We start from the raw sequence: 11,500 nt of genomic DNA, 5'->3' as shown, positions 1-11,500 counted from the left end.
GAGGACAAAATAAGAAGAGAAGTCCTCATAGTTAAAAAGAGTAGCACTGTAATAGTAATTACAGAATATTTTGCTACTGTACATTGTTCTTCAATGGTAAAATAGATTTGCTTAGGTACTGTTCAGTATTTATGACAGAGGAGGGGGCGGTGCACAACAGGGGAGGCACTTCAAATACTTTCTTAAGAACTGAGGAGGGAGGTATGTTTTTTAATTTGACTTAGAGGAGGGACATGGATACAGTGTTGAATGCGGGGCCCGTTCATTCCTACGAGAGCTGAGCAGGAAGCTAAAATGGTGTTTACTGTCTACTGTTGTCTACTGTTTGGCCACTACAAAAAATGGCTTCAAGGCCAGGCACATCTCCTGAGAATATGTTTGAAAGGAACATTTTCTTTAAAAATCACACCATTAAGCATACCTGTAAACTGTGAAATAGGGTTGTAATGGTATGAGATCATCACAGTTCAATAATCGTCCCAGAAAGTATTACAGTTTCATGGTATCACAGTATTACAGAAATATTATTATGATCAGTCAGAATGACACTTAAAGTGATGAAAACAGAAGGGTTAGATTGGTTTGAACAAATAATTTTTCATGATAATTAAGACTTGAAACCATTTTCAAAGTATAGTATGTGATAGTATGTGTAAAAAAAATCCCTTTTGAAAATAATTAAAACAAAGGTAAGATTCTCCGTCCAGATTTATTTTTCCCCAATATTGTCAATATGCAAATATGCACAATATGATAATTGTCACCTTTCATATCAGAGTACACCATAAAAGCGGTATATCGCTGCAACCCTACTGTGAAATATGGTTAACTATGGTAGAGGAAGGTTCATGCATTTTCGCCGTCTATGAAGGAGGCTCAAGGAAAAATATTTGTAGGTCCGGGGAAGGTCTCTTTATGATAAAGTATTCTCTTTGACATTATTTGAGGATACACACACACTCAGTATGACCATAATCAATAAGCCACACAACCAGTGTGAACTCTATTCTATTAAAAGCTGTTTCATAAACTTCCCTGAAGATAAACAACTACAGTTAAGAGGTAAGCTTAAGAGAAGAGAGACATCTAGTGTCTAAGGGATAGGAACTGATGAAAAAGTAGACTTAGGGAGCCATGATGGCTCTTTATTTAACTGTATTTGCCAGAAATGTGAAATAAAAAGCCCTGCTCCATTCAGCCACGGTCTTCAGCCTCTAAATGAGCTAAAACTAAATTACCCATCAAACCTTTCATCCCCATCGCCTCCTTCCCCCGTCATTAACCAAGCTGCCTGCCTGCCACCCACTTTCCACGATGCACCCGCCGCTCTGGTCCACGCCCGTGCTGCGACGTCAGACACTGCGTGCTGCTGGCTGACGCTGCGTTCAGAAACTGGAGAAAAACTGTATTTCGGAGCTTCCTCTGAAAATATACCGCTAACCTGCTTTCACCCCCAACTTTAAGGTCATACAGCAGTGGCAGTTGTTACGTCAGTTATGCCAATTATACTTTCGTGTGATAAAATACAAAACAATCATACCTGTGATTCAGTGATAACATTCGCAATACGCTTGAAGGGCACAATTTGATGTTTGATTGAGCTTGTTAATATGATATGAGGTTTGCTGCTAGACGGTGAGCTAAATGTGTAATTTATCGAAACGATGTTGGAGTGGATGTAGAGACGAAAATTAAGCATTGGTGCGCCCTTTGTAGAAATTTAAAGACATTAAAGAAAGAAAAGATAGTTGACCGTCTGGCCCTGAACGCATCTTTAGTCCGAACCAGGGGGCGTAGGTTTGACCGGCTTGTGAAGCTCAGACACAATGAACCGTCAGACAGTGAGAGGCACGCATGTTAGGCTGGAGGCATAGACACCGTTTTATCACATTATTATTCCTAAGTGTGCCTTTTATTTGATTTATTTAGTCCTTTTCAAACTACTGGTACACTGTATGGCGGTAACAAGGCAAATCTGGAAACGGTTGGTTCGTCGAGTTTGATGAAAACGAGGTCAGGCTCAGACTACCGTTAGCCCCTCCTGGTGGATTTTTTTCGTTGTTTTTTTTCTAGATAAAGCCAACAAAACAAGGCAGATAACAATGTCGTTGACTGCTTCGCCTGATTATTTCGCTGCCGAGTGTCTGGTGTCGATATCCAGCGGTCCTGTCCTGCACAGACCCACCCCAGTCGCCCCTGCCAGCCAGCCGGCCACGGTGGGCCTGCTCCCCGGGGAGCCCGACGTGTCGAGCGAGGACAGGGAAGTGCGGGAGACGCTGAGGCTGGAGGGGGCCAACATGATGGCGGTGGCCGGTATCCTCACCGACCTGCACGGCAAGTTCCGCCCCATGTCGGCCTACTCGGAGAGCAGCAACTCCTCATGTGGCGGAGAGAGCGGTTACACCACGTTGTCCGACCCGACCACCCCTACCATGACCCCCTCCGCCACCCCTGTCCCCGGACAGCAGCAGCTGAGGGGGGGAGGAGGAGGAGGCGTGGGGGCCCCGCGGTCCCCGGTAAAGCGACATCAGTGCACTTTTGACGGATGCGACAGAGTTTATGGGAAATCGTCCCACCTGAAGGCACACATCCGGACACACACAGGTACGGAGACAACAACAATTTGGTTGCATCAGCAGTTCAAGTGTTGTTGTAGCTAACTAAACTTTGTCCCCAACTTCTGCTTTTTCGATGACACACACGCCCATGTTGTTATTACCATTATAATGGGAGAAAAGTGGGAAATGGTGTGCTCTTTTATACTTTATGGGATTAACTAACGGTGGCGTGGTGGTGGCAAATGTTTCCCCACTTGGCACCGTAACGTGGCCAAACAAAGAGGGAAAGACAGAAAAACTCTCCTTCAGACTCTGACAAAGAAGTAAACTAACAAAAGAACTGGGCTGGACGTTAAAACCGGTGACGGAGGTCTTCCTCCCGCCTGGATTTGCATATGAAATGAACGTAAGACGAAACCTTAACGTCGCGAGCAATGAGTTCATTGTCGGGCCCGGTCTGTCCTGATGATGGCAGCAGCAAGTGCTTGATGTTTTGGCTGTTTAGTTTTTTCTTTGGGCATCACCTCCTCTTCCTGGCGTCTGCTGACGAGTTAAAATCGATTTTATTCTCTGCATTGTGTAAATTATTGATTAAAATGTTTGAGGAGAAGCTGCAGGAGGCGCGTCCAATAATGGATGCGTCAACCGTACAGTAGGAAATAACATTTTGGGGTTTTTTTTTTTTGCAGAGAAAAATAATTGAATATGCAGATGCGCCTCACTTCACAAACTGTGGCAATAACTTACAGTCAATTGCCACAATGTTAAAAGCGACATATTTGGAAATAGGACCCACCCATCACAGTAAAAACAGCTCTACTACCGAGTTAAAACGTGCGTGGGATTTTTCACAAAATGAGGGGAATCGGTGTGTTCAGGGTCACTGAGCAGGCGCAAACGGATTAAGTACAGGAAACGGCTCAAAGAAACTGTGGTGGGAACGCCCATAAAGAGTTCTGCAACAACAACGTGGCCCTGGCTTTGTGATCTTGAAAATGGCTACGAGCATCCTACTCGCTTATCCTGGTTTTGCTCATTCTGCCTGCAGGAGATTAAGGCTAGTAGTAGCTTAGGAAGACTAATCTGAAGAATCTCATGCCTAGATGGGTTTTGTCACGAATTTAACTATGTAGAGATTAATATTACAACATATTACATAAATGTAAAGCAGGCAGTAAATTTTCATCAACATCTTTGTATTTAATGTGCAACAGTAAACTTTAATTACGCTACAGGGATGTAGTTACACATGTCCTACCAATATCTCATTTAATACACAAATTATAAACAAACCTACTCTGCCCCAATTATTTATAAAATGTTTGCAATAATCAAACTGCACAGCCGTTACATAGGCATGAATTGCACATATTCGTTTTGAAACCCCTTTGTTGATTAGTCAGTAGATAGAAAATAATCCAAGATCATTTTTATATTTTTTTTCAAGCAATAGTACTCCCGAGTTCACTTTTAATTGTAAATATTTTTTTTTTTTGTGCTCTGTGATAATTTGAATATTTGGGGAATTTAAGGTCAGACAAATCAGCTATTTAGAGACTTCACCTTGTGCTTTTGCAACTGGTGTTTTCACTCTGTTCTGACATGTTAAAAACAAGCTGGAATTAATACATCTAGAAAATCTGCAGATTAATTGCTAAAAAACAACAACAATTGTGTATATTAGCTGCTATTTAATCACTGTTCTGCATCAATGCAGCACTGGTTTGTAATAGCTGTATAGAATGGGAGTATGTGATCCTCTTTCAAGTGTATTTACATCATCAAAAATATCTGGTGCATTTTCGTAGGGTAAACTTTAAGGTACAGTAAGTGATGGTTCTCCCCCCTTACCTCCACTGTCTTCAGGTGAGAGGCCCTTCCCATGCACCTGGCCAGACTGTGAGAAGAAGTTTGCCCGCTCCGATGAGCTCGCCCGCCACACCCGCACCCACACAGGGGAGAAACGCTTCCTGTGCCCGCTGTGCGATAAGCGCTTCATGCGCAGCGACCACCTGATCAAGCACGCCCGCCGTCATCCAGACTTCCAGCCCTCCATGTTGGGCCGCAGCAAGGGCTCCTCCTCCTCCTCTCCCAGCCCGGCCATGCACCATTAGGATGGTTTGGGGGTTTCCTGACAGGAGCACAGAAGGTCACAGTGGTTTCAATTTAACCAGCTACAATCAGATCCACTGAGTAGGATTTAGCATTGCTGTGTTGTACTCAAAAATGTGCACATAACACACACAACACACACAGAGCTGGATGTGAGGGGGAAGCATCTTCATCCCTCCATCAACACAGATGAGTCATGTGACCACTATCCACCTGCTCAACGTAACTAGGGTTGGGTATTGAGAATGCTCCAAAATCTTTATGAAGAGAGGATTCGTTAAGAAATTTGCTTTTCGATTCCACTCATCGTTTCCTGAAAGCAAAGTTTGGACCTACTTTACTTCAATTACATTGCCAGTTACACGTGCATCAAAGCACGTGTATAACGTTTACAACGAGACGGACTGCAGCTAGCTTTGAAAAGTGTGGCTACACTTCACAAAAGACAGTAACGATGCAGTGAAATGTAATCACAACATGAAAATAAATACATGCGAGGGAACGAAGGCTGTCAAACATGACAACACATTTACTACAGAATGTTAGGAGAATGCAGAATTTTTATGTCCTGTATCAAAGTGAAATTAAATTAAACATTTTTATAGAACAAAGACCAGTTAGGAATGTCTGTTTTTAGTTAATCTGCTTAATGAAGTGCAGGGCAAATTAAGGTACTTCATCACATTGATGCAAAAAATCTGTAAAACCAAACCATAAAGCTGTCCTGCTCATCGATTTACAACATCACCTAATATAATTATATTTGCCTCTAAAAGCAAATCAAATGTAACAACGTTCAGTTTTTCTGTGGCACAACAGAGAATTCTGAAAGTTTTTCTCTTTTTTTTTTACCAAAAAACAAATCACTTATACTTCCTCATTTATTACATGTTTTTGGCAGCCTAAACTAAATAAAAATAAAAGGTTTTTTTATGTTTAACATACTTTGTTTTCTTTTCTTGTTCAGGATTCGATGAGAATGGGAATCATAAAGCAGCTTTAAATCGATGAAGTGAACCCAACCCTAAAAAATAACCTCATTTTCTAAAACACTTACACAAATTGCAGGGATTTTTCACATTATCCGTAAGAATCTGCACAGTCATCATCAGCCAAAATTCCTCTGTTTTCTTGTGGTTAATTTGTAGATTGTTGTTGTGCTCCTCAGTACCATTTATTTACCATGAGTAGCACAAAATTGTGATGTTAGGTAGCGAGGCTGTGACTAGAAGCCTTTTAGCTATTTTTTCTAGCTTTGCTGATTCCATATAAAAAGTTTATTTTAGTGGTGACACATTCCTTCATTTTTATTGCATTGGTAATTATCATTGAGGATATTTTGTAATGTTTTCTTTATATTCAATTTAACTATAGATCAAATATTGATTTTGCCAGAAAGTGGATCAAACTTCACTGTAAAAGAGCTGTTTGCACGCCACCTTTAAGTCTAGATCAGTTATCACCCATGAAATGCTGACACATAATAAACAGTAGTATTATGTCTAATACTGATGCAAATGTAAATAAGCTTTAAGCTTCTAATGTAGATAAATGGTAATGCTACTAGCAGCAGAATTAATACATGTGATGAATTGTAGTCCTTATATTAGGGGTAACAGTATACTCTTGATAGGATGGCATTGCTTGTGAGTGTTGGTGTGTATGTGTTTTTATTTACATTTTTGTTAGCGACAGAACTGGGACAAGTATGTATGAGATGATTTCAAAATATTTGTGGGGAAAATGATGACATGAGTGGAGCTTGACGCAGCCTGATGCCTTCAAAGTAAAAGTGTTCACCCCACTTGTCAGGGATGTGGAGCAACACGGCAGGACTCATTTCAGGATTAAGTGTGCCAGGTGTTTATGTACACTATTTGAGTCTTACACGTAGCGTTAAAAAAAACATCCTGATAGAACTATTTTTGTGGGGATCAAAATTGGTATGAAAACTGCTTCTCTGCTCCCATTTAGGTTTTCTAATACCAGTGGATTTTTATCAGGGTGTACATGTTGACTTGTCAAACAGGCAAAAGCAAAGGTGCAAATAATACAATTAATGATGGCTCTATTAATCTGTGTTTGACAAGTCAAGATGTCCACTGTGATGAAGAAATATTACAATGTTAGAGAAACAATTGAGGATTCATTAAAGGGTAGCTTCTAGGGGTGCAAATCACCAGTTTCATCACAATGTAAAATATATCGATTCTTTGGGTAACAAAACAATTTCTGCCAATATCACAACATCTGCCACGATACAATTTCGATTCGGTTAAGTGGCCTGTGATAGATATAAGAGGATATCAAATGCCCATTTAACACAGTCTGTCACTAAAACAGCTACCACCCTGTTTTTTGGGGTTTTTTTTTTTAAATTTTGGCCATAAAAGACAAAAACATAAATACTTTGAATAATTGTAACCCAATCTGTGCAGTAAAGTTTACTTTAAAACAACTTAACTAACTCTTAAGAAAACCGCATATGAGTTAACATTCAGGAATTTATGTCAGAAAAAATGTTTTCATTTTTACTCAAACCATGACCTTTATCCTATAACTTCAGGGTAAATTGGCACAAAGCCCTGAAGACAAACATCTTCCTACAGCAAAAAATCATGGATTGACAACATTTTTTGACGATAGTAGAGAATTTGGTTCAATAATAACTGTCAAGGTTCGCAAACAGAACAGTTGTTTGTTGCTAGTCACAAAGTATTAACTTTGCTAACGGATTTTTCCTTTAGTCGTAGCTTAAAAAATGGCATGTATTATTATTATACTTTTTCTTACCGCTGACTTCACTGCATCTCAGTCTGCATGCTCGCTTTTATTCAGCCAACATTGTAGAAACAGAGCAGCTAATGTTGCAGCTCCAAGTTAGCAAAGTGAAAACCCGGCGGGTACGTCGTCCTTATATCACGTAACGGCGTCGTTTACATTCAGCATGTGCGCTGTCTGCTGACCCCTCGTCTTATATCCGAAATCGAAATATTATATATGTCACTGCTGGTTTATTCACGAGCAAATTACGTTTTCCGCGTCGTCCGTTTCTTGGCTGCTCGCCACCTGCCTGCACGAGGCTATTTGATTGTGACGCAGACTTTCAAAATAAAAGCAGCAAAAAGATGGCGATATATATTGATGTTTTCACTTTGCATTGATAAAATTGCATTGTTGATCATTGAATCGATATATCGATCCAGATCAATGGATCCATATAACCCCTAGTGACTTGTGTGTTTTTCAATGTTGACACTGTTTTCCCATGTGTATGCCTCTGAGTGATAAATGTAAGCAACAATTTTTTAAATTGGTCAAACGCTAAGCTGCAATGTAACCACTAGGGTCATTAATGCACCATCAGTTTACATCCACTAAGTGTTTGTTTTTGCCACTGAAAGGCTCAGATTGTTATCCACATTGTCTGACAGCATTATAGAATGGATCCCCACAGAGATAGGCCTTTTACTTAAAGACTAGGATCCTTAAGGCTAAGGCTAAGCCCTGAAAAAACCCTTGTGAAACTAATGATAAAGTCCTTTTATCATCGTAAAACACACTTTGTTTAAAGACGACAGAAATCAAAGCTCACAAAAACCATCTTGGTAAATCCCTAATTCACTCAGTTAGCTGTCATATTATGCTGCGCTATACAGGTTAAATTACTGTTTATTTAAATATTCTCTGTTGGGCTTTGCAACAGCGATTTCAGGACTGTTTCTGGTTAAATAAAAAGGATCTGAAATGTTATCAGACAATTTTAATAACAATCCGAGCCTGTCAGCAGCAAAAAACAAGTACTTTTAGTGAATGTAAAGTGACGGTGGAACATGCCTCGCGTGGTTTAATTGTGGTCCGTTTCATGGCCCCACTGCAGCATTCTCACTCTATACTCGACCAGTCAAAAATTGCCATTCCCTTTAGTCACTTAGACACAAAACATAGGAAAGGGGTCCAGGTTGAAAAATACAGAAGTAACCCTTTAACAACTTGTCAAGTACATTTAAAAATAAGGCACCTGAGTATTCCTACATGTAAAAAAAAAAAGGTCAATACTCCTCATGTATTTCAGGAAAAATAACATTAATGAGAAAACCTCAAATAATTTATATATTTCAAATCTATTTGAGTGCATACAGTGCCCAGATCTGATTATAGAAAGGTTGAAACTTTTTTTTTAATGTTTCCACACTGTTTGTCCAGCTCATGGACATATTCCTTTATCTCAGTGAACAACACTTAAAGCCTTAAACTATGTCATAACTACTTTGCACCATGTTTACAGTTGGATCATTGTATAGGTATATATGCCCTCCGGTGGGCCCATACTCATTATGCAATATGGCACTTTTTTCTTACAGGTGTATTTGGCTGAATAGTGTAATGGCTTGCACTGTCACTATGCTTCTACGAGCAAGCACTGTGGAACTTTGCTAATGTGTTGATAACCAATGGTTTGTAAAACTGCCTTTTTGTCCAAGTGCTTTAGAAAGCGTGATAAAAGAAGTGGTTAGTTTTTGATTTTGTTCATTTTTTTAGTGTTTGCTTAGTCATCCAGGCCATCTCTTGTTGTGGATTTTTTTATTCTCGAAATGGAACATGCTTCACTTTCCAGACTGGTTGAGTTTGTCTCCTCCGCACTAAGACTTCAGATGTCTTCCTCAGTCACATTTCATCCCATCTATCTATCTATCTATCTATCTATCTATCGATCGTTTCACTGTTGAGCTCATTTAATGAGAGTTGTACTCATTGGAGTGAATGCAATGCTTTGAAATTTTGTACACATTTTTCTTTTTCAGAGGTTCAATCTGTTGACAGTTTGTGGTTGCTGCTGGCAGTAACCATGAACGCATGGACTGTTTAACAAACACACGCAATATACCTGTTTTTTACTATGTCTTCAAACGGAAATATCTCACTCAGACTGTCCGGGTCTCAAAGCTATAATATCACAATAACAACATACCTCACTGACTTGTTTTATTTTTATCGGTGTCTTTACAAAAATCCATCCAACCCGTCTTTCAGAAAGTCCCACAAAGCCATTGAGCCTTGGATTTCAGAAACTAGTTTTTATCAGCTAGATGGTCTGCTATGTACCTTTGTCCTTATCTTGTCTGTATATGCAACATCACTACTACCTATGTAGCAGCAGAATTTCCTATTCCCTGCCTCAGTTAACTTCTGTTGCTAATAGACAGTAGCAAATGAATCTCCGGGATAAATCCTGCACCAACAGCCCCTCTCAGTAAAGCCCAGCAGGAGTTTTAGTTATCAAGGGACAGACTTTTCTGGCTCGGGCAGAGGCTCAAAAGGGGTTTTATAATGTAAAAGAAATACCTGTAGACTGTCACGTCACTGCAGATTTCAACTGAAAGAGCTCAGTCCAAATCTATTTGTTCATATCACTGAATGTGGCTTGACGACAGGCGAGCGTTATCCAGTTTGGATTTAATGTTTTGCTGCCTCGCTGGGAAAAAAAAAAAAAAAAATGCGGTAATTTCTCTTGTCACCACACTAATTCAGATATGCACATTGTACAGAAACGGATGTTTTTTAAATTGATGCCTAATTTTTACATTAATGTAATTTTTTAAAAATCCTCTTATCAAAGCTTTAGTTAAGGTAAATATGAGGAACTGTGGAACTAAATAATTGGTGCAACAAGCTGTTTTGATATTTATATTCTCAGGTGTCTTAAATTTTGAGCATTGGGGTTTCAATATTTCCTGTGCAACACCTAAGTACAAGCATGTTTTATTTCTTTTGTTATGCTGATTAATTTATTCCAAAAATGTATCATTTGTGTGGTTTAATTATTCTTTTCATAACTCATTTTGTGATATGGAACAGTACTAATATTAAATGGTTCCATTGTTTGCTTGACATGAAAATACCAGTGCTTTTTTAAGAATAAAAATCCTTAAGTTGATTGCTGTTAAGCTTTGTGTGTGTTTTTGCCTCTGCACTATATGTACATACAGGTGAACATTTTCAAAAAGTTGGCCTTAATAAGATGTGAACAGAAACAAGTTCATTTAATAAGTAAAAAGTGCTGCAGCTGGGTTAGGGTTAGGTTGTAATCCTAAACAAATGCCTTTGATAATGTGATGTCACCATTGGTGAAAAAGAAGTGACACCTTAACCAAGTAATGCATTTAATGCTGTTTTATTATTTTAATTGAGTGGCAGCAGGGCTGCATTATTTTCTCAAAGTCCTACCCCCAACATTTCAGGTTCAAACATTAGATTAGTGTACTGCTGCAACCATGACAAAATAGATGTGTTACCTTTCTTCTGTACATCTGATTTGTTTTAAGTCAGTTGAAGTTTGAAAATTCATGCCACCAAAGCCCAATATCAACTGACTTAATTACTGCATTAAAGGAATAATTCGTGTTTTTTGAAGTAAGACTGTATGAGGTACTTATCCATAGTCAGTGTATTGCATACAGTAGATGGCAGTCAGCGAGATCCCTGTTTACAGAAACAACAGAGACTCCCACCCCAAAGCTTAGGAATACATTACTGTGGATGGGGGTTGACAGAAAAGCATATTTTAGCCTCTTTAAAAAATGCCTACCTCGAAAAAATAAAATAAATTTTATTATAAGTAAATTTTCTCAACAGCACAACTTCTGTATTCCTACACTGAATCCCAACTGCGTCACGCACTGTATTACATCGCTGGTCAGCTGTGTGAATCAGAAGCTGGCTGTTAAGTGATCCATCCGAAACAAAACTTAGCTTTTCTAAAGATTTCACATATTTGTGTTTTTCCAGGCTATTTGAAGAAAAAAGTAAAAACTGCTGTGGCCAGTTAC

The 11,500-nt window shown here is 39.2% G+C and overlaps 1 protein-coding gene across 1 annotated transcript; it reads left to right on the top strand.

The window, feature by feature from the left end:
• Positions 1 to 1,839: 1,839 nt before the first annotated feature.
• On the top strand, positions 1,840 to 5,610 carry zgc:153115 (uncharacterized protein LOC768186 homolog). The gene is made up of 2 exons (XM_042498111.1): positions 1,840 to 2,604; positions 4,425 to 5,610. The coding sequence occupies exons 1-2, from the start codon at positions 2,103 to 2,105 to the stop codon at positions 4,670 to 4,672; spliced, it is 750 nt and encodes a 249-aa protein (XP_042354045.1). The 5' UTR covers positions 1,840 to 2,102; the 3' UTR covers positions 4,673 to 5,610.
• The last annotated feature ends 5,890 nt before the right edge of the window (positions 5,611 to 11,500 follow it).

This window comes from Plectropomus leopardus, chromosome 12, assembly GCF_008729295.1.
Source record: "Plectropomus leopardus isolate mb chromosome 12, YSFRI_Pleo_2.0, whole genome shotgun sequence".
NCBI lineage: Eukaryota > Metazoa > Chordata > Actinopteri > Perciformes > Serranidae > Plectropomus > Plectropomus leopardus.
This window is presented reverse-complemented; position numbering and strand designations above follow the sequence as displayed.